Source organism: Piliocolobus tephrosceles, chromosome 7 (assembly GCF_002776525.5).
Source record: "Piliocolobus tephrosceles isolate RC106 chromosome 7, ASM277652v3, whole genome shotgun sequence".
NCBI lineage: Eukaryota > Metazoa > Chordata > Mammalia > Primates > Cercopithecidae > Piliocolobus > Piliocolobus tephrosceles.
Window position 1 is genome coordinate 67,943,157 of NC_045440.1, and position 24,211 is coordinate 67,967,367.

General features: G+C 41.5%; 1 protein-coding gene, 1 long non-coding RNA gene and 1 other non-coding gene across 3 annotated transcripts in view; 1 reads left to right on the forward strand and 2 right to left on the reverse strand.

The window, feature by feature from the left end:
• The window catches only part of MCMDC2 (minichromosome maintenance domain containing 2), a 61,891-nt gene extending 52,271 nt beyond the window's left edge, over positions 1-9,620 (forward strand). Inside the window, exon 15 of the mRNA XM_023222415.1 lies at positions 8,293-9,620. Coding sequence (XP_023078183.1) covers positions 8,293-8,459 — 167 coding nt within the window. The 3' untranslated portion in view covers positions 8,460-9,620. The remainder of the gene's footprint in view (positions 1-8,292) is intronic.
• Positions 9,621-11,032: 1,412 nt separating this feature from the next.
• On the reverse strand, positions 11,033-14,898 carry LOC111549270. Its single transcript, XR_002733665.2, has 4 exons — positions 14,761-14,898; positions 11,962-12,073; positions 11,672-11,740; positions 11,033-11,458 (listed from the first exon to the last, which is right to left on the reverse strand). It is a non-coding gene; the product is annotated as an uncharacterized LOC111549270 (long non-coding RNA).
• On the reverse strand, positions 11,815-11,903 carry LOC111549290. Its single transcript, XR_002733677.1, has one exon. It is a non-coding gene; the product is annotated as a small nucleolar RNA SNORD87 (small nucleolar RNA).
• Positions 14,899-24,211: the final 9,313 nt, after the last annotated feature.

Sequence of the window (24,211 nt, forward strand, 5' to 3'; positions counted from 1 at the left end):
CTGCAGACACTCAGCACCAGCCTGTGAAAGCAGTGGGGAGAGGGGCTGTACCCTACAAAGCCACAGGGGCATAGCTGCCCAAATGTGGGAGCCCCTCTCTTACATCAGCATGTCCTGGATGTGACACATGGAGTCAAAGGAGATCATTTTGCAACTTTAAGTTAGCCAGGCACAGTGGCTAACACCTGCAGTCCCAGTACTCTGGGAGGCCAAGGCATGTGGATCACCTGAGGTCAGGAGTTGGAGACTAGTCTGGCCAATATGGTGAAACCCTGTCTCTACTAAAAATACAAAATTAGCTGGGTGTGGTGGCAGGCACCAATAATCCCAGCTACTTGGTAGGCTGAGGCTGGAGAATCGCTTGAACCCAGGAGATGGAGGTTGCAGTGAGATGAGATCATGCCATTGCACACCAGCTTGGCCAACAAGAGCAAAACTCCATCTCAAAAAATAAAAATAAAAAAAAATAAAAAATGACTGCCTCACTGGATTTTGGACTTGCATGGGGCTTGTAGCCCCTTCATTTTGGCCAATTTCTTCTATTTAGAACAGGTGTATTTACCCAATGCCTGTACTCCTATGGTATTTAGGAAGTAACTAACTTGCTTTGGATTTTAGAAGCTCATAGGTGAAAAGGACTTGCCTTGTCTCAGATGAGACTTTGGACTTGGACTTTTGGGTTAATGCTAGAATGAATTAAAACTCTGGGGGACTGATTGGATTTGAAATGTGAAAGGGACATGAGATTTGGGAGGGGTCAGGGTGGACTGATATGGTTAGGCTTTGTGTCCTCACCCAGACTTCATCTTGAATTGTAATCCCCATAATCCCCACATGTCAAGGGAGAGACCAAATGAAGGTAACTGAATCATGGGGGTGGTGTTCTTGTGATAGTGGGTGAGTTCTCATGAGATCTGATGGTTTCATAAGGGGCTCTCTCCCCTTTGCTTGGCACTTCTCCTTCCTGCCACCCTGTGAAGAAGATGTCTTGCTTCCCCTTCACCTTCTACCATGATTGTAAGTTTCCTGAGGCCTCCTCAGCCATGCTGAACTGTGAGCCAATTAAACCTCTTTCCTTTAAAAATTATCCAGTTTTGGGCAGTTCTTTATAGCAGTGTGAAAATGGACTAATACACTGACTATTTTGTCAAGACTTTCTTGAAGTATTTACTGAGGGAGGCTGAGCGTGGTGGTTCACGTCTGTAATCCTACAACTTTGGGGGTCCGAGGCAGGTGGATCACCTGAGATCAGGAGTTCAAGACAAGCCTGGCCAACTTGGTGAAACTCCATCTCTACTAAAAATACAAAAATTAGCTGGGCCTGTTCCCAGTTGCCTATAATCCCAGCTATCAGGAGGCTGAGGCAGGAGAACCACTTGAACCCAGGAGGCAGAGGTTTCAGTGAGCTGAAATGGTGCCACTGCACTCCAGCCTGGGAAACAGAGTAAGACTGTTTCAATAAATAAATAAATAAACAGCATTTATTATTTTGGGAGGGAGGGAGGGAGAAAAAAACATGTGAAGATTTTTTTCACTTTTAGTTACTTTCCTTTTCATAATGAATTTCAGTTAGGTATATTGAATTTTTTTTCAATTTTTTTTTAGACAGAGTCTCACTAGGAGGCGGAGGTTGCAGTGAGCCAAGATCATGCCACTGCACTCCAACCTGGGTGACAGAGGGAGACCCCATCTCAAAACAAACAAACAAAAAACTTCTTGAAATTTAAAGTGCTACTCCAGTGAACACACAAACAATAAGAAAGCAAAACAGCCTTACTGCTGATATGGAGAAAGCTTTAGTGGTCTGAATAGATCAAACCAACCACAACATTCCCTTAAGCCAAACCCTAATCCAGAGCAAGGCCCTAAGTCTCTTCAATTCTATGAAGGCTCAGAGAGGTAAGGCAGCTGCAGAAGAAAAGTCAAAAGCTACCAGAGGTTGGTTCATGAGGCTGAGGGAAAGCTACCATCTCTATAACATAAAAGTACAACATGAAGCAGCAAGTGTTGATGGAGAAGCTGCAGCAAGTTACCCAGGAAATCTAGCTAAGATGATGATGAAGGTGGCTACACTAAACAACAGATTTTCCATATAGACAAAACAGCCTTCTATTAGAAGAAGATGCCATCTAGGACCTTCATAGCTAGAAAGGAGACTTCAATGCCTGGCTTCAGCGGTTCAAAGGACAGGCTAACTCCCTTGTTAGGAGCTAATACAGCTGCTGACTTTAAGTCAAAGCCAGTGTCCATATACTAGTCTGAAAATTTTAGGGCCATTAAAGAATTATGCTAATCATGCTCTGCCTGTACTCTAGAAAGGGAACAACAAGGCCAGGATGACAGCACTTCTGTTTACTGCATAGTTTATTGAATATTTGAAGCCCACTGTGAAGATCTACTGCTCAGAAAAAAAGGATTCCCAAGGGTGGGTGCGGTGGCTCATGCCTGTAGTCCAAGCACTTTGGGAGGCCGAGGCAGGTGGATCACAAGGTCAGGAGTTCAAGACCAGCCTGACCAAGATGGTGAAACCCTGTCTCTACTGAAAATACAAAAATTAGCTGGGTGTGCTGGCAGGCACCTGTAATCCCAGCTACTTGGGAGGCTGAGGCAGAGAACTGCTGGAACACAGGAGGCAGGGGTTGCAGTGAGCCAAGATCGTACCATTGCACTCCAGCCTGGGTGAATGGGTGAGACTCTGTCTCAAGGAAAAAAAAAAAAGGATTCCCTTCAAAAGATTACTGCTCATTGACAATCCACCTGGTCTCCCAAGAGCTCTAATGGAGATGTACAAGGACATGAATGTTGTTATTATGCCTGCTAACATGCATTCTGCAGCCCCTGGATAAAGAAGTAATTTCAACATTCAAGCCTTGTTATGTCCATCACTGCCACGATTCCTCTGATGGAGCTGGGCAAAGTCATTGAAAAGCTTCTGGAAAAGATTTGCCATTCTAGATGCAAGTAAGAACATTCATGATTTATGGGAGGAGGTTAAAATATCTACATTAACAGGAGTTTGGAAGAAGTTGATTCCAGCCCTCCTGGCTGACTTTAAGGGGTTCAAGACTTCAGTGGAGGAAGTAACTGCAAATGTGGCGGAAATAGCAAGAGAACTAGAATTAGAAGTGGAGCCTGAAGATGTGACTTAATTGCTGTAGACTGATGATCAAACATGAACGGATGAAAAGTTGCTTCTTATGGATGTAAAGAAAGTGGTTTCTTGAGATGGAATCTATTCCTGGGGAAGATTCTGTGAACATTGTTGAAATGACAGCAAAGGATTTAGAATAGTCCACAAACTTAGTTGATAAAGCAGTGGCAGTGTTTGAGAGGATTGCCTGCAATTTTGAAAGAAGTTCCACTGTGGGTAAATATGCTAGCAAACAGCATCATCCTAAAGGCCATCAATGATAGACTGGATAACAAAAATGTGGCCTAGCACCTAGTGATCATTCAATAAATATTGACTCACAGATTGGAAAAAAGATCATGAATATTTAGTTCAAATAGTGATAATATGAGGCATATTATGAGAACATATAACACACTATAATTTTAATACCTCAATCCTCAAATTATAATTAACCTCAAATTACCTTTACAGTTTTACTTTAATATATACAGCCATACCTCAGAGATATTGCAAGTTCAGTTCCAGATCAAAAAAGTGGTTCAGTTCCACAAAAAAGTGAGTATCACAATAAAGCAAGCCACGTCAATTATTTGTTTTCCCAATGTACATAAAAAGTATGGAGAATGGTATGGAGAATGGTTAAGAGCAGAAAGTGGGAGACTAGTTGTTGTAGTCCAGTTAGTTGATAATGAGAGATTCGACTAGGTAGAGTCAGTAGAAATGAAAAGAAATTAGTGAATTAGAGATACACATTAGATGCAAAAACCAATAGGTCATGCTCATGAACTAGATTTAAGAGTTGGGTGTAGGGGAAGGGAGGAGAGGGAGTAATTAAGGAAAACTCCCATGTTTCTGCCTTGAGCAGCTGGGTGGATAATCATGCCAATTACCAAATCTGGGGAGAACGAAAGAAAAAGAGCTGGGAGAAAAATCAAATTATAGATATAACTTTGAGATATTCTATAGGCTGAGCACAGTGGCTCATATCTGTAATCTCAGCACTTTGGGAGGCCAAAGCGAAAGGATTGCTTGAGCCCAAGAGTTTGAAACCAGCCTGGGCAACATAACAAGACCTTAATTTTAAACAAATAATAAATGGCCAGGAGTGGTGGCTCACGCCAGCACTTTGGGAGGCCGAGGTGGGCGGATCACAAGGTCAGGAGTTCAAGACCAGCCTGGCCAACATGGTGAAACCCTGTCTCTACTAAAAAGACAAGTAGGCCAGGCTCGGTGGCTCAAGCCTGTAATCCCAGCACTTTGGGAGGCCAAGACGGGCGGATCACAAGGTCAGGAGATCGAGACCATCCTGGCTAACACGGTGAAACCCCGTCTCTACTTTAAAAATACGAAAAACTAGCCAGGCGAGGTGGCGGGCGCCTGTAGTCCCAGCTACTTGGGAGGCTGAGGCAGGAGAATGGCATAAACCCGGAAGGCGGAGCTTGCAGTGAGCTGAGATCCGGCCACTGCACTCCAGCCTGGGTGACAGAGTGAGACTCCGTCTCAACAAAATAAATAAATAAATAAATAAATAAATAAATAAATAAATAAATAAAGACAAGTAGCTGGGTGTGGTGGCACACGTCTGTAATCCCAACTACTCGGGAGCCTGAGGCAGGAGAATTGCTTGAACCCGGGAGGTAGAGGTTGCAGTGAGCCAAGATCATGCCACTGCACTCCAGCCTGGGTGACAGAGCAAGACTCCATCTCAAAAAAAAAAAAAAAGTTATATATATGAATTTTTGTTCATTCGTACTTAAGCAGTGGAGGAAAAGAGTATATATATAGTTTTTTTTTTTTTTAAAGGAGATATCCTACAGATATATCAATAGAGAGATAAAAGAATCTGGAACTTAGAAAAAAGTTCTAACCTAGGAATATAATTTAGGAATCACCAGCATAGAGATGGTACTCAAAGCCAAGGAATGGATGAAATCGCCTAAATAGAGACTAGTGGGAACCCCAGGACTGCCCTTGAAGATTCCAGTATTTATACGGGGTTATGGAGGAGGAACTAACAAAGGCGGCTTAGGAGCAGTAGCTAGAATATAGAAAGAAAATCAAGTGTTGTGTGATTTTCTAAGAAATGAGAGTTTTTCCAGAAAGGGGCAGAGTGGTCAACTGAATCACATGCTACTGAGAGTTTGAGTGAGTTTCAGTTTGGTAACCTAAAGGTTGTAGGTAGCCATGATCAGAGCTATTTCAGTGGCGTGGGAATGGAGATGAGGCTACGGAGACAGCACACATAGACAAACTATGAAGATGAGGAAAAAAATGAGGGAATCACTGGAGAAGGATGTGTGGTTCAGGAAGGAACTTTTTTTTTTTTTTTAAGATAGAAGGTATAAAATCGTATGATGTGCAGTAGGGAGTAAACTAATAACACTACAGAAAGACAGGAAGATCCACGAGTGAAGTACAAAAAGGGTGAGAGGGGATAGGATCCAGGGTACATGTATCGGCCTCTGATAGATGGGTCACTTATTCATTTTACAGATGGGAAGAAAACAGATACAGAACCAGGTAGGTTTGTAAGTTTGGCCATATACTTTACTTGATGTTATCAGCTGAAAATGAAAGGTTTGAGGAGGAAAGAATGGAATATAATAGTCATTGTTGGGGCTACAAGAGAAGTGTCTGAGGGAAACTCAGCAGGCTTGCCAGGCAGGTGATCGTTTAGAGTTACTGTGATTCACTTAAAGGGAAAAGAAGAAATGCCAGTTGTGTGATTTTCTGCCTAGCAGCCTTCGTGCCAGCACAAGGTGAATGGTTGGGTTCGTGCAGAGCTGAGGTTTTGATAAGTGAGTGTGGCAGAGTGGTGCTGAGGGGCAAAGGAGTTGGGGGACTGACTAAAGGGAGGGACTTTTAAGCTGGTTAACGAAGAAAGTGAATTAGAGGAAGCAGATTGAAGGTCTCTGAAGTATACCTGAAACATTTGAGCAAGTGAACTGGAAGCATAGGAGGTAGAGTAGGGGAGTGGGTTGTGGTTTTGAAGTAAGTTTCTGGTGATATTAGTTTCCTGTGACTGTGGGATGTATGGCTGAGGCAGAAGGGAAAGGTGGGACATCGCAAGGGAGTTAAATGGGTCATCCACATGAAAATCACTGAATGTCAGGTATTAGGGAAGAAAGGAAGATTTTGAGCAAAGTGCTGAGAGCTGCTGGTTGACTATAGAAGGACAGTAAAACCAGGTGGCACTGAGCATCAAAGGAGAAAGGATTTTTACCAAAAGGGAAGCATGGGCAAGAATGGTCTAGAAGCAGCAGAGGGGCAGCAAGCTAGGCTCTGACTGCATCTTGTGACACTGTGTATATGGGATGTTTGGGAAAAAATAGCTTCATTTTGGAGAGGCACAAGGAAAGCAGTGTTCTTAAGGGATAGTAAGCTTTCAGAGAAGGTCAGGTAGGAAAGGAAGCAGTCAGAAGTCTGAGGCTGTTCTTATAAGGCTCTAGGAAGGTGGGCACTGCCTGGCACAGTTGCTAGACTGTACTCTTGGCCTGTCACATTAAGTACTTGTTCAATGAATTAATGAATAAAAGAGAAGAGCTTATCTCCTCATACTCAATTTTTAAATTGAAGTAAAATATACATAAAATCTACTTATTTTAACTATTTTTAAATGTTCAGTTCAGTGTGTTAAGTACATTCACATTCACACTGTTGTGCAACCATCACCACTGTTCGTCTCCAGAGCTTTTTCATCTTCCCAAACTGAAACTGCGTACCCATTAAACAATAACTCCTCATTTCCTCCTCTACTCCTCCTGGGAACCATCACTCTACTGCCTCTATGAATTTGACTATTCTAGGTACCTCATATAAGTGGAATCATACATTTGTCCTTTCATGACTGGCTTATTTCACTTAGCATAATGTTCTCAAGTTTCATCCATATTGTACATGTATTAGAATTTCCTTCCTTTTTAAGGCTGAATAATATCCTATTGTATGTAAATACAATGTTTTGTTTATCCATTCACCTGTCAATGGACATTTCTGTTGCTTCCACCTTTGGCTATTGTGAATTACACTGCTATGAATGTGGGTGTGCTAATATCTCTTTAAGACCCTGCTTTCAATTCTTTTGGGTATATACCCAGAAGTGAAATTGCTGTATCATACAGTAATTGTTTACTCTTTTTGATGCCGCCATCCTGTTTTCCACAGTGGGTGCACCATTTTCCATTCCCAACAGTGCACAAAGCTTCTAATTTCTCCATATCCTCTCCAACACCTGTCATTTTATTTTTTATTTTTATAATAAATCTTTGTGGGTGTGAGGTGGTAACTCATCGTAGTTTTGATTTGTATTTTCCTAATGATTAGTGATGTCGAACATCTTTCTCATGTGCTTATTGGTCGTTTGTTTTTCTTTAGAGAAATGACTTTAGTTCTCCGCCTATTTTTTAATGATTATTTTCTTACTGTGGATTTATAGACCCCTTTATCAGAGATATGATTTGCAAGTATTTTCTCCCATTCCATTGGTTGTCTTTTCACTGTTGGTTGTATTGTTTTATGCAGTTTTAAATTTTGATGTGGTCCCATTTATGTATATTTTCTTTTGGTGCCTGTACTTTTGATGTCACATTCAGGAAATCATTGTCAAATCCAAAGTGAGTCTGTCCTTTCCCCTAGAATGGTCTTGAAACCCTTCCATAGATTTATGTTGTCTGCCTTTATGTGAATGGGTTAAACAACTGAGAAATGTACTACAATGTCTTTATCTTTGATCATCCACTTAACATTTATCAAATAAAGATTTGTGTTTCCCTACTTTCCAGTACCTTTTCTCCCTACTCCTGTCACCTCCTTACATCAGTAGTCAGCTTCAAAACTATAACGACTATTTCAGAAGACAAATTTCTAGTTCTAAACTTTATAAACATCAACATACTTCTTCCACTGGCCCTGGTACCAATGTTTGTGCATTTACTGAACCTGCTTTCTGGGTTTCAGAAAACAAGAGTCAGAGTTCAATAATGATTACTGAAATACTCTTCTGAATAGGTCAAAATTTAATTTTTTATTTTTCACAGAACCACATGGGCTTGGGCTTAATTTTTATGATTCCAATAAAATATTTTGGTTGAAAATATGATTTCATATTTGTCATTTTAAGCAGTATTTGTCATTTACACTCTATTTTCTTCTTCATTTAGGGGCCACTGTATTTTGTGTTGCTCCGAATGCAGTATTTCCATTTGAACTGTATAATGAAGAATACTTAGAGCAAAGGGATCTCTATCTAACTCAGTGCCAACAACAGCTGGAACAATTTATTGCCACATATGGACCTGGGACAACTATTTTCTCTAGTGATGAATAAACAATTTGAGGAATTTTTGTTCATTCCTACTTAAGCAGTAGAGAAAAAGTGTGAGTATTTTGAGAGTGACTCTGAAGTAATGCTTTGATAATACTTTGTACAGGAATATATTACAATACTATTTTTAAAAATATAAAATATAGTCCCCTCAAAACTAATTGCTAATATGATAAATACTAATCCAAACCTCTAAAACCAACAGAATTTTAAAACTTAGAACAATGTGGACAATTTAAAGTGATACAGCTGTTAAGGAGAATATTATAAAGAAAAACTGGTTAGCCCAGAATACCAGTGGTGAACAGATAAAAATGTAAAGAATGTTGCAATTTAAGCAGTGTGTAAAATGTCAACCTTTATGTAGTTCACTCTACTGTCACAAGATGGCAATAACTCTTTACCTACAAATTAAAACATTTTTCTTCACTAGTGAACTTGCTAAACTCATGACTAAATATTTTATATAACCCCAAGTTTCAAATGTAAGGCTTTTTCATGCTTTATTACTAGCATGTCCATTACATACTACTGTTTTAGAAGCCCTAAATCTGGAATCAGGAAAAGCCTTGGAAGTTTTCATGTATATGCCAGGTTAAATGAAAAAAATACTTTACACGGAATCAAGGAGCCATTAACTTATAAAGTGGCTCTCTAACCCTAACTGGTTACAAGAAAGGTTCCAAAAGGCAAAGAAACCAACTTGCAAATCTAGTCCTCATTTTTGGAGGGAAGATATCTGCTCTGAAGATAGGGGCATCATGAGAAAACAAATCTACCTTGTAAAATTTACAAATCCTTTTTAGTTCAGTTTCCATAACTTTAATAAAAGATCAGTTCTATTCACAGAAAAGCAAAATGTCATTATCAAATTGCCACTTTATTAACCAAGATGCTATCATGCATCAATTCTTTCAAAATTGGTCCCTTAACAGAGATGCTTTAACTATACAGCTGGACCTCTCATTCTCCACAGGACCCAGAGGAAGTTGTTCAGTATTATTGAATACCTACTAGTAGCAGCGAGAAAACAGTATTAGTTTTCAGAAGCCAAAGGTAGTATTTTTGTTTTCTGAGACGGGGTCTTGCTCTGTCACCCAGGCTGGAGTGCACTGGCACGATCTTGGCTCACTGCAACCTCCACCTCCCAGGTTCAAGCAATTCTCCTGCCTCAGTCTCCCAAGTAGCTGGGATTACAGGTGCACTCCACCATGACCGGCTAATTTTTGCCTTTTTAGTAGAGACAGGGTTTCACCATGTTGGCCAAGCTGGTCTCGAACTCCCGACCTCAGGTGATCTGCCTGCCTTGGCCTCCCACAGTGCTGGGATTACAGGTCTGAGCCAACACACCCAGTGACAAAGGTAGTCTTCAGCAAAATATTTACATATTACAGTTCTATAATGTTAAGACGTTTATTTTGTGCTTCTCAAATACTACATTTCAAATATGTCTGGCTCTCTATGGGGTGAAGGCAAAACACATTCCTATTTTATAAAACTAGGATCCTTTTACAATTGGAAAGTTTAAAAAGTTTTTTAAAAATTTTTTTTGAGACAGGGGCTGTCACCCAGTTTGGAGGGCAGTGGCGCCATCTCAGCTCCCTGCAGCCTTGACCTTGCAAGCAATTCTCCCACCTCAGCCCTCCGAGTAGCTGGGACTACAGGGACATGCTACCACCCTGGGCTAACTTTTGTGTTTTTTTGTAGAGATGGGATTTCGCTATGTTTCTCAGGCTGGTCTCAAGTAATCCTCCCATCTCAGTACCTCAGCTTCCCAAAGTGTTGGGATTACAGGAGTGAGCCACCATGCATGGCACAAAGATGGCTTTTATTTACTTCTCTATATTTATATATACATATTTATATGTAGCTGTCACCCAAACTGTAGCGTACTGATGCAATCTTCATTGCCACCTTAATCTCCCCAGCTCAAAAAACCCAACTTGTCTCAAAGATAGTTACTTCGCCACAAAAAAATTTAAATGTTTAAGTTTCTCATTACAAAGGTTGCATTCACTAGTCTTTTATTGCAGTGCCTAAAGAGTAGAAGTGTATATTCAGAAACAATTATGGGAGGTGATTCATTAATATTAAATATAATGCCAATGGTATTTTAAAGGTTATTGGAGAATTAGAAGGGGGTAGGGTGCGGGATGAAAAATTAATGGGTGCAATGTACACCATTCAGGTAATGGCTGCACAAAAAGCTCAGACTCCAAATTACTTCATATACCTATGCAACAGAACTGCACTTATACCCCCCAAGTCTATACTGAGCAAAGTGACTAAGATGTTGCTATACAGGTTTTATACCATTTATCATATAAAAATTATAACCTTGGTGAAAGGAACTTATAAGCTAGTACTCAACAGGAGAAAAGATTTAGCTCTAAGCCTTCACCCAGATATAAATTCAGCTTTAGAATTCTTGCCAATTTAGTCCTAGACAGATTGGCCTGCCCAGTCATTTCTCTTAACATAGCATATTGCTTAGTTATTACATGCACTAGTATTAGGATGACTTTTTGGTTCACAAAGATGAAAGTAAACTGAATAAAAAAGGTGAAACCTTTATCTGTAAGGGGGAATTTGATTACTATTTGGCATTAAAGAGCTTTAAGATTCCAACCATCTGGTACAACAGCAAACTCTGAAGGGGGAGCCAGACAGGGAACCTAGAGGTACAAGCAATGTCTCCCCAGCTGTCGGCCTCAATGAGAATCACCACCCATAAATAATCTAATTATTCACAAGATGATATAATCTTTCAAATATGTTCAAAACAGGTCTGACTAGTGACTATGAGAATGGAGCTATTTAGAATTGATTTAAAAGAAAACACTTTATTGTTCAGCAATTAAAACAGCCAAATATGTATTTTTCTCCATAATTTATTGTGATGTTATCAACATCAAGTAAAATGCTCATTTTCATCATTTGCTTCTGTTCATGTTTTCTTGAACAAGTCTTCAATTTTCCTTCCAAAATGTTGCATGCCACACCTCCAAAACAAAGTCAGAAACCAACAGTGAAAATCATTCCATACTCAAAGTTCTCATATAACCTCAATATTCACAAGTTGCCCCTCACAAAATTAATGTTGAGAATACCCCACATGCAAAAGCAACTTCAACAAGAATCGGCCCCCACCCTTTGAAGTTTATCAGATACTTTCTGAACTATCAGCAGATATAGTTGCTTGACAAATCACTTACTTGAGGCAACGAAGCAGAAGTATTTTTAAACATGACAGCTAAGACCATTCATCTACAGCAACCTATATGCTAAAAAGAAAGAATATTCACCCTTAATTAAATTATTGCCTTACATACATGTCAGTAATTAATCAATGTACATTACTGGCATCTCAGTCTTAAAATTATTTCTTCAAAGACACCCTCAGCTGGGTAAACGGCAAAAAGTAATTTAAGTCATCACTGTGCCAGCTATTAAACCTATCTGTCAAGAATACATCACATAACTAAAATTAATTAAATTTAGGTACCTCAATACATGACGTGTGATCCTAGTCATTTTTTCACAGCCTTCTACAAGTTTTTGGAAAACATTTGTCATGATGACCTTCATACACCTTCACCGCAAAGGCTTTCTTGCACCTGGAAATTAAATATTACATTTCGAATTCCCATTTTTATTTGCATTTTGTTTGGTATCTTATATGTAGGAATGGTCCAAGAAGAGAATCTCATTCCTTTAGGAACTGTACTTGCAACCTACCTTTCAGACTCCCAACTCACTTTTTAATAAAAAAGTACTATTATTCTAGTACCTGTTTCTGCTTTTTTGATAGTCAATACTGACAAACCCAAACCTCTGTAACTATGTTTGTCTGATTAGCACCTAATAATTCCACAAATTAGCTTATTCCAAACTGGAAACAGGAGCCATTAGCACTGGCAGGAAAACGGTGGAAACATTTTATGATATCCTTCACTGTGGCAGTTTTGACTTTAAGACACAATGGTCATAGTGAGTACACAGCCATTGCTTTTCTGTCTGACAGCTCGACAGGGACGAGCTATGAGCCAGGTTAGATGTATAAAAACTGGCGTGAAGACCTTCACCTAAAAACATTAAAACAGCAAACCTAGCAGTTATAGAGCAGGGATACCTATATTGGCATTTTTACTGGACACATGCCTGTAAAATTAAGTCCCAAGTTAACAAAACACTGCAAAGAACATGGACTGGGGTAAAAAAATCATGTCATACAGCATCCCAGGAGAATACATCATTGAGCCAGGCAGTAATAGGAAATGATTTATTAAGACATACAAGGTTGGACCTTGCAAAACAATCATTTTCATGTGCTGAAATGCTGAAATTTCACACAATCAATATTAGGAATATAAATTACTGGTTTTGAGTAATTAGAAAAATTAACTGAAACAAAAATGTTTCAGTTTAATATTATGATTCACAGGAACTGCAGACAACATGCATAATCCTGTCTTTACAAAACCTAAAAAATGGGCCAGAAACGGTTTCTCACGCCTGTAATCCTAGCACTTTGTGGGGGCTGGGGCGGGTGGATCACCTGAGGTCGGGAGTTCTAGACTAGCCTGGCAAAACCCCGTCTCCACTAAAAATACAAAAATAAACTGGGCGTGAGGGTGGGTGCCTGTAATCCCAGCTACTCGGGAGGCTGAGGAAGGAGAATCGCTTGAACCTAGGAGGTGGAGGCTGCAGAGATCGTGCCACTGCACTCCAGCCTATAGGCGAGACTCCATCTCAAAAAAGCAACAAAAAAACCCAAAGCTATCCACACCACCCCCTCCCCCACAAAAACCAAAAGACTGAGGGGCACAAAATTCCAAATGGTGGGTACCTATGAATAGGAAGCAGGGGAATGTAAACAACAGATACTCCAGTATTGGTAATATCATAGTTCTCAAATGTATCGGTGGATTCTTTTGTATTATGCTTGAGAACTTTCCTGGACTACCAATTTTATCAATTATTTCGTTTGGAAATTTTTAGAAGTCCCAGCACTTACCAGTGAAAACAGAATTCAAGCTACTGAAGCCTCAAAAATAAGAATACCAAAAATATTTCAAGTATAAGCCATGGCATTCGTCCTCTTGACAGTTAACGATTATTTCGCACGAAGCAATGCATTTCAAATTTGAAGAAAAAAAAAACACCTATACCAAGTCTCACTGATGAAATTTTAAAATTTGTTTCTATGGCCGGGCGCGGTGGTTCACGCCTGTAATCCCAGCACTTTAGGAGGCCTAACCGGGTGGATCACGAGGTCAGGAGCTCAAGACCAGCCTGGCCAAGATGGTGAAACCCCGTCTCTACTAGAAATACAAAAATTAGCCGGGCCTGGTGGCAGGCACCTGTAATCCCAACTACTAGGGAGGCTGAGGCAGAAAAACTGCTTGAACCCTGGAGGTGGAGGATTCAGTGAGCCAAGATCCAGTCACTGCACTCCAGCCTGGGCGACAGAACAGACTCTGGCTCAAAAAAAAAAAAAAAAAAAAAAAAAAAAAGTTTCTGAATAGCTAACAAGTTTTTCCAGCCTCCTAGTTGCTGACCGGTTTCTTCTGTATCATGTCCAGAAATACACATCTCCATGTAAATACAAGTATCTCCGTGTGTAGCAGGCATTTAGCCTAACGGCCTTCCATACTTGCACGTGTTGTTCTCCGACCTCTATGCCTTGACTTTAGAGCGTATTACGAAGGAAGGTCCAGGAACAAATACCGACTAGTTTTACGAATGGGTCGAGACTAGTTATGACTCAGTAACCTGCGCTTATTACAATTTCAAAGCCACTCACAAAGTACGGTCAAGTAAGGGTCGTCCTGACAACTAACGGATAATCACCTTCCTATTTATAAAATGCTCCCTTTTAAGGAAAACAAGCTGCCTACTAAGAGCCTGAAACCGCCAAGGCCGCACGCACAACTTAGATGGGGACACAAGAGAGATCTGGCCAACGCCGGGTGGAGCACGAAGCCCCGCGGCGGTCCCTTGCAGGCACCTCCTTAAGTCAGAAGGCCCTTCACCAGTTTCTGAGCAGAGGACAGTGAACCGGCGTTGACGGATAAAGGTCAGCTAGGCCACCCAGGTGGTTACTGACAAAACGCTACTGCGCAGATGGCTTGTGGGGAAAGCTCGTGGGCCTTGGGGGCGCCGGGAGCGTAGCCTTTTGGCCTACGCAGCAGCCGCCCGCTCCGCTGCGCCAGGGAAAGGGACAAGGGCCGCGCTCGGCACCCACATGGCGGAGGAACCCGGCACATAGAGGAGGAGTCCCTAACACCGCGATCACTCTCACCTCGCAGAGCACAGCTACGGGCCCGCAAGCTCCGCCGCCGCCACCACACCAGCATGACAGACGGTTCTTCGCGCTTCCTCCTCCCTCGCCGGTCGCGCGGGAAAGGAAGAGCGACATCGGAGGGCAGCTCTTAGGCACTCCGGTAGCCCCGCCTCTTCCGGTACGCGGCCCCGCCCCTCCCCGGGTGAAAAGCGGTAGTGAGTGCCGGGGCTCTGGGAAGGGGGCGGAGGGGAGATGAGACCTGCACCTCAGCCCTCTTCCCTAGTTGCGCGGTGCGGCGACGCCGTGTGCCGCACAGTAAGTTTATATGGGGGCTTTGTGACTTCCCGCAGGGGCTTTCCAGGCTCAGGAATACCTCTGCTAGAGCTTGTCAATGATTAATCTACCAGTTTGCAGTGGATGCAAACGAGCAGTATATACCCTAAAAGGCCGGGCGCGGTGGCTCAAGCCTGTAATCCCAGCCCTTTGGGAGGCCTAGGCGGGAGGATCACCCGAGGTCGGCAGTTCGAGACCAGCCTGCCCAACATGGTGAAACCCCCATCTCTACAAAAAAAATTGGCCGAGTGTGGTGACGCGTGCCTGTAGTCCCAGATACCCGGGAGGCTGAGGCACGAGAATCGCTTGAACCCAGGCAGCGGAGGTTGCAGTGAGTCAGGATCACGCCACTGCACTCTAGCCTGGGTGAGACTCCGTCTCAAAACAAAAAAACACATATATATAGCATTTGTAAAGCAGTTACCTACCTTGTTTATGAACATGTTATAATTTGCTATTGATTTCCATGTCTTATTACTCCTGTTTTTCTCAATCCTGGCTGCAAAGCACTGGGTTTAATGCTGGAGGAGAAAGATTTATGATCTTGTTGCCAGAAAGAATACACATGAAAGCATATGATTAAACAATTGAATTATTTAAATATAGGTCATCTCTCCTTAATTTTTTTGGCTTTTGTTTTGTTTTGTTTTGAGACGGAGTCTTGCTTTGTCGCCCAGGCTGGAGTGCAGTGGCGCAATATCGGCTCACTGCTAGCTCTGCCTCCCGGGTTCATGCCATTCTCCTGCCTCAGCCTCCGGAGTAGCTGGGACTACAGGTGCCTGCCACCACGCCCGGCTAGTTTTGTTGTTTTTTTAGTAGAGACGGGGTTTCACCGTGTTAGCCAGGATGGTCTTGATCTCCTGACCTCGTGATCCGCCTGCCTCGGCCTCCCAAAATGCTGGGATTACAGATGTGAGCCACCGCGCTCGGCCATTTTTTTTGTTTGTTTTTTGATTGGTTGGTTTTGTTTTTTGAGACAGGGTCTCCCTCTATTGCTCAGCCTGGAGTGCAGTAGTGCGGTCATGGCTCACAGCAGCTTCCATCTTCTAGGATCCTCAAGAGATTCTCCCACCTCAGTCATGGCTCACAGCAGCTTCCATCTTCTAGAATCCTCAAGAGATTCTCCCACCTCAGTCTTGAGTAGCTAAGTGCTCACCACCATGCCCTAATTTTTAAAACATTTTGTAGAGATGCGGGTCTCACTATGTTGGTCTCCAACTCCTGGCCTCAAGCGATCCTCTGGCCTTGGCTTCTCAAAGTGCTGGGATTACAGGCATGAGCCACAGCGCCTGGCCAATCTCTCCTTTAGAAACTGGAAATCTAAGAAACGAATACAAAATCCAGTACAAAATTTCAATTTGCCTCAAGTCACATAGAGTATGAAAATCTTCCCCAGAACGCCCACAGTAGACTTGTCTTCTGGTCTCATTGGCCTTGATTGGGTTACAAGTCCAGGCATTATCAGCTTATAATATGGGAAAGTGGACTCTAACAGAAAGGGAAGGGAGGTGCCTGTTCCGTAGGCTGCTAATAGTGCCTGCACACAGGGGAACCTTAACTTTAAAGTGTGAGGGTATTGCTGTGAATCCATGAGCTCACCTCTCATTACTATTCAAAGTGAGAGAAGATTACAAGGATACGATGAAAGATACAGGAATTCTGACAAAGAATGGATACAGATTTTCAGTTCCACTTCTGTTACAAAAGCAAAAATAGCTTTTCTTTAGTATAGCTTTATTGACATACAAAAACTGCACATATTGAAAATGAAAAATTGGAGAAGTTTTGACATATGCGAAATCATCACCTGTGAAACCATCACCACATTCAAGATAATCAGCATACTCATCATCCCTAAACATTTCTTCATTCCCTAATCCAAAAGTCACCCTCACATCACTCCCCTCAACTGCACCAGGGAACCACTGACTTGTTTTCTGTCATTATAGATCAACTTGCTTTTTCTATAATTTGTTTAAATGAAATCATTCAGAATATACTTTATTTACAGTGTTATTGAGGTATTATTGACATACAAAAAAATTGCACATATTTAATGCATACAATTTGATGGGCCAGGATGCACTGTGTTTTGGTCTGGCTGCTTTCACTCAGCATAATTATTTTCAGATTCATCCATGTGGTTGTGTGTTACAACAGTTAATTCCTTTTTATTGCTGAATGGTATTCCCTTATCTGAGTATACCACAATTTTTTTTTTTTTTCTGTTTTTTTGTTTGCTTGCTTGTTTGTTTGTCTTTGGAGACAGAGTCTTGCTCTGTTGTCCAAGCTGGAATGCAGTGGTAGGATCTTGGCTCACTGCAACCTCTGCCTCCTGGGTTTAAGCAGTTCTCCTGCCTCAGCCTCCCGAGTAGCTGGGACTACAGTCGCCTGCCACCAAGCCTGGCTAATTTTTGTATTTTTAGTAGACATGGGGTTTCACCATGTTGGCTAGGCTGGGCTCAAACTCCTTGCCTCAAGTGATCTGCCTACCTTGGCCTCCGGAAGTGCTGGGATTACAGGTGTAAGCCACTGCACCAGGCTCCTGTCTTCTTCCTCTTCCTCTTCTTCCTTTTCTCCTCCTCTTCTTCCTTCTCTTCTTCTTCCTCCCTCTCTTCTTCCTCCTCCTCCACTTCTTCCTCCTCTTCCTCCTCCTCCTCTTCTTCCTCTTCCTCCTCCTTCTCTTCCTTCTCTTCTTCCTCTTTCCCTCTCTCTTTCTGTTGAAGCCTTTGTATTTCTTCATCTACCGAAGACCTCCTTGACTTCCTCTCTTCTTTGAGTTCATTTCTCGAATTTCCTCTTCCTATGCAAAACTTTTTTTTCCCTATAGTTTCTTGTTGGAAAAATGCAAAGTTTAATGTTCACTACTTTATGTTTTGCTCTTAGTAAAGGGATTTTTGGAATTTAGAACTCCCTTTTCCCTTTCGAGTCTGTCATCTCCAAAAGGGCTTAAGAAAGTTAATCTAGAGACTCAGAGTTGCCTAGAAGCCTTGATTACTAGTGTCCATCATTTCCCATTGTACTTTTAAAATATTGACTTGTGTGTATGGTCAATTGATTTTTGGCATGGGTGCCAATACCATCTATGTGGAAAAGACAAACTTTCCAACAAATGGTGCTGGGAAAACTGGATATCCAATGCAAAAAAATAAAAGAAAATAAGTTGGACCTTTATCTGATATTATATAAAAAAATTAACTCAAAATGAATCAAAGACCTAAATTTAGGAGTTCAAAGTATAAAATTCTAGAAGAAAACATAGGGGACAATCTTCATGACACTGGATCTGGCAGTGATTTTTTGGCTATAACACCGAAAGCACAGGCAACAAAAGGAAAAATAAATTGTACTTCATCAAATTAAAAAATTTTGTGCATCAAGGGATACTGACAAGAGAGTGGCCAGGCTAGTCTCCAACTCCTGGCCTCAAGTGATCCTCTTGCCTTGGCTTCCCAAAGTGCTGGGATTACAGGTATCAGCCACAGCTCCTGGCCAATCTCTCCTTTAAAAACTGGAAATCTCCCCGTCTCTACTAAAAAAATACAAAAAATGAGCTGGGCGAGGTGGCAGGCACCTGTAGTCCCAGCTACTCGGAAGGCTGAGGCAGGAGAATGGCGTAAACCTGGGAGGCGGAGCTTGCAGTGAGCTGAGATCCGGTCACTGCACTCCAGCCTGGGTGACAGAGCGAGACTCCGTCTCAAAACAAACAAACAAACAACAACAACAACAACAACAAAAACTGGAAATCTAAGAAACAAATACAAAATCCAGTATGAAATTTCAATTTGCCTTAAATAACACAGGGTATGAATATCTAAGCCTAGCAAAACAAATTGTAATTTTTGGTCTTTATAGATTCCAAATATTTTCTCCTAATCTGTGGATGGTTTGTATTTAATAACACTGAACCATACACTTAAAATTGGTTAAGATAGTAAATTTTGTTACATGTATTTTACTATAATAAACAATGTTTTTCTTTTCTTTTCTTTTTTTTTTTTTTGAGATGGAGTCTCACTCTGTCGCCCAGGCTGGTGTGATCTCAGCTCACTGCAAGCTCCACCTCCTGGATTCAAGCAATTCTCCTGCCTCAGCCTCCTGAGTAGCCGGCTTTACAGGTGCCTGCCACCAATGCCTGGCTAATTTTTGTATTTTTAGTAGACACAGGATTTCACCATGTTGGCCAGGCTGGTCTCAAACTCCTGACCTCAAGTGATCCACCCACCTCAGCCTCCCAAAGTGCTGGAATTACAGGTGTGAGCCACCACATCTGGCCTACAATTAATAATTTTTTAAAAGACATTTTAAAAAGGAAACCTATCTTCACATGGCCTATCTCATTTTCTGCTTCTCCTTTCTGGTGATGCTACAGTCATCATGGCCTACTCTTAGTTCTTGGAACATGTCAGATAATTTTCACATCCCAAGGCCTTTACTGTTGCCTGAAATTCTCTTGTCCCAGATTTTTTAATAGCTGATTTCTTTTCTTTTTTTGACCTCAGTTTTAATGTCAACTTTTCAGAGAGGCCACATTTCCCCCACCTGTCTAAAGTGGGCCAACTCCAACATATCTCCCTTTTTATTTCCTTCATTAACACTTAGCATAGGCCAGGCGTAGTGGCTCATGCCTGTAATCCCAGCACTCTGGGAGGCCAAGGCGGGTGGATCACCTGAGGTCGGGAGTTCGAGACCATGCTGACCAACATGGAGAAACCTTGTCTCTACTAAAAATACAAAAATTTAGCGGGGCGTGGTGGTGCATGCCTGTAATTCCAGCTACTCAGGAGGCTGAGGCAGGAGAATTGCTTGAACCACTGCACTCCAGCCTGGGCAACAAGAGTGAAACTCCGTCTCAAAAAAAAAACAAAAAACCACTTAGCATAATCTGCAATTTTCTTGTTTATTTACTTACGTACTTTCACACTCTCACTGCATATAAATCCTGTGAGAGGAAAGTTCTTGTCTTATTCACCTTTTTATTCCTGGCACCTAATAGAGTCCCTAGCACTTAATAAATATTTGTTGAATGAATAAATAAATGAATCACACATATGTGCTGATTTGGAAAAATTGTCAAGATATTTAAAAATTTTAAAGCAAGGTGCAGAAGGTATTTGGAAAGACTGCATTTTTGGTTAGATTTAAAAAATGCAGGACGGGAGGGAAGATCACCTGAGTCTAGGAGTTCAAGACCAGCTGAGCAAAATAAGGAGACCCCATATCTACAAAAAATTAAAAAATGATCTGGGTGTGGTAGTACATGCCTGGTGGTATAGTCGCAGCTACACCAGAGGCTGAGGTGGGAAGATAGCTTGAACCCAGAACACTGAGGCTGCAGTGAATCTGATCTCACCACTGCACTCCAGCCTTGGTGACAGAGTGAGACCCTGACGCAAAAAAAAAAAAAAAGAATAAAAGAAGCATATATGTGATTGTTAATGCATAGGACTTTTTGTTAAGAGACTACAAAAGCACCTGTTTGTGACTGGGCATGGTGGCTCACACCTGTAATCCCAACACTTTTGGAAGCCAAGACCGGTGGATTGCTCAAGCCCAGGAGTTCCAGACCAGCCTGGGCAACATTGTGAAACCCCGTCTCTACAAAAAAATACAAAAAACTTTGCCAGGCGTGGTGGCGCGTGCCTGTAGTCCCAGCTACTTGGAAGGCTGAGGCACGAGAATCACTTGAGCCCAGGAGGTGGAGGTTGCACTGAGCTGAGATCGCACCACTGAGGCAGGAGACAAAAAATCTTGTCCCAGATTTTTTAATAGCTGATTTCTTTTCTTTTTTTGACCTCAGTTTTAATGTCAACTTTTCAGAGAGGCCACATTTCCCCCACCTGTCTAAAGTGGGCCAACTCCAACATATCTCCCACCCAGTACTCCAGACTGGGTGACAGACCAATACTCTGTCTCAAAAAAACAAGAAAACAAAAAAGAACCTGTTTGTAATTTTATAGTGAATGCCTCTAGGAATGAAACTAGAGTTTGTGGGTAAAGTGATCTTCTTATTTTTTAATATATCATTCTTTCCTATTTGGATTTTTACTATGCATATGCATTGATTTTGTCATTAAATTAAATTGAAAAAAATACTATTAAAGTATTTTCTCTGCAGGGTGCAAAACTAGACCATTTCTAAGATTTGGCCCATCAGCCCATTATTTCTTCATCCTGAGTGGCATTATAAAAAGGGTTCAGTATTTTCCAGCAATGAGTGCATCCCTGGGTGTCACTGGTCTCTAAGTTGCTGAAATGAGCTAATGCTGACAGTTACAAATACAACTAAAACCACTTCAAGGGGAAAATTTCATGGTTTAAATGTGATATAGTTTATCAAAAGTAACGTTTAAAAAAGAGCGCTTCTTTAATGATATAATCATGATTACCTTATGAAGTTTACGTTGTGTAGACATACATGTCGATTCAGGGACATATAGGATATTATTTTTTATGGGCTGTCATAATCTATAGTCTGCACTTACATATGTGAATCTCATTAGTAACTTAATACATTTGGCCCTTGGCCCTTTTTTATATTAGTGAATGATTTAGAGAACCTCCCATGTCCCCTAGATGTTTGCAGCAGAAAATGGGGTTGGAACTGGTAGGAAGTTGGCTGTAATAACTATATCCTTGTGCTTTTCCTTGCTCAATAGTAAGCATGTCAAAATAGAGTTAATGCAAGAGAAATGTAAATGACCCTAGTCATAAATGCATGACTTTTCTATATAAGATTCTTTTACCTCAAGCAGAATTATTTCTAAACATAATATTGACATTGAGATAATCATAGTATTTATACCTCTCGTCAAGGTTAAAGTTCCAAATCTGTGGAAAAATACATTAAATTGTCAGAAACTAGGGCACTGATCTAAATGAAAATTGATTCTTAAACAGTTGAAATATATGAACTTTACTGAGATAATTTTGGTGAAAATTAACTAAATTACTTATTATTTCTGCCAGGATCCAAAATAATGAGGTAGTCACAGTGGCTTTAATTGTCAATGTGAGACACTAGTGTTTTCCTTTTCTGTTTAAACATTTAAATTTTATGTTAAGAGTAAACTTTGCAAATAACTACTTAAATACTACAAATTCTGAATGCAAAGGAATGTTTTAAAATTATTCAAGCTGGCCAGTGAGACCTGATGGGAAGTCTGCTAGGGGACTTGAGGGAAGGTTTTCTTCTGTGATGAAGAGACACATACGAGAAGAAATGCCTCTTCTTCCCCGGATATTCTTATCTAGACACTGAAAGAACACCTGACCCTGCTGCAAATGTCTTGTTAAGTGAGGGGGAGGGGAGTTTATCTGAGATGGCAAAGTGGAAAAGAGAAGGAGCCCAGCAACATAAAGACATCTAATAGTCACCAAATTAAATAGAATGAACTAGCCAGGGAGCCACTCCAGCGTAGGCTTCTTGTTAACGTAAAAGAATTTTTTTTAACTCTTAAGAAAGTATTCAAGAATGATTACACAGAGAGTCCAGAATGTGGAAGTAATTGAAACATTCAAACTAAGGTTAAATTATGTTATTCACACTTCAGGGATAATATAATATAAATTATGTCCTGAAATTAACATCCCATTAAAGCTTTCAACAAATTACCATAAGGAATCAGCAACCCTTTTCTCAAATTTTACCAGTTTCACTTTATTTTTGAGACGGAGTCTCGCTCTGTCCCCCGGGCTGGAATGCAATGGCGCAATCTCAGCTCGCTGCAAGCTCCACCCCCCAGGTTCAAGCAATTCTTCTGCCTCAGCCTCCCAAGTAGCTGGGACTACAGGGTTGTGCCACCATGGCCAGCTAATTTTTGTATTTTTAGTAGAGGTGGGCTTTCACTCTGTTGGCCAGGTTGGTTTCGAACTCCTTACCTCATGATCTGCCCACCTTAGCCTCCCAAAGTGTTGGGATTACAGGCATGAGCCACGCGCCTGGCCACCATCTCACTAGGGACAGTAAGTATGCTGTTCTCGAAAGTCTCCAAGGGAAAAAATAATGATTGACAAGGAAGATATTAACTGGAAGGAACAGTTAACTAGAGGGCATAATGTTGCAATTGCAGCCATGTAGAAAACTGATTTGAATATCCTTCGTGTGTATTTACATACGTGTTCTTGTGTGTTACATATGTATATGTCAGAGATTCCTGTGCCCCAAAAGACAAAAGTCACCTTTCAGAGAGTGTCATCCTTCTGTGTATATGAGTCCTCTCCCAGGAACCTGGAAACTTTGGTCCACTGCTGAGGTTATACATGGTCGTGGGCTCCCTACCCCCTTGATAACCACAGAGGACACAAAAACGGCAAGGCCCTATTTAAAGAAAAGAAAATGAATGACTATCTTCCATTTTGCAACAGCCATCATACATAAATCTTGTAGTTCTTCAAAAAAAAAAACATTTTCTCATGTGGATAAGCCTTTACTCTCTGGCTAGGTGCTATACCTCATCTACCGCCTCCACCCCACCGAGGTGGGATATCTTGGAGCAGTGGTGCTTAGAGATCATAAGTGGATTCAAAGACTCCCTGATTTGTTTATGATGGGTTAAGTAAGTGAAGCTTTGTCTAAAAACTTGGGGTCACCAGAAAGGAAGTTACAGTCTGGCCCATGGGCATGACTTCCTCCAGGCCCCTCAGGAAGAAATTTAGAACAACGAACGGAGGTCAGATTTCAGTCCTCAGTTCCCCTGCATCTGAGGTCTACATGCCAGCAGATCCACCTGGGGGGGGTCCAGGTTTCTGAAAACAACTCAGATACATGTGCTAAGATGTTGAGACCTGTAATTCCAGCTACTTGAGAGGCTGAAGATGGAGGATCGCCTGGGCCCAGGAGGTCGAGGCTGCAGTGAGCCCTGATAGTGCCACTGCACAAAGTGAGACTCTTTGCACAAAGTGAGCTACCATGCCCGGCCGACTCTTTGTGTATTTAAAAATTGATCTAGGGGATACTAATCTTTTTTCTTTCTTTCTTTTTGTTTTTATGGAGACTCACTCTGTCACCCAGGCTGGAATGCAGTGGTGTGATCTCAGCTCATTGTAACCTCTGCCTCCTGGGTTCAAGAGATTCAGCAATTCTAATGCCTCAGCCTCCCAAGTAGCTGGGATTACATGCGCCCACCACCACACC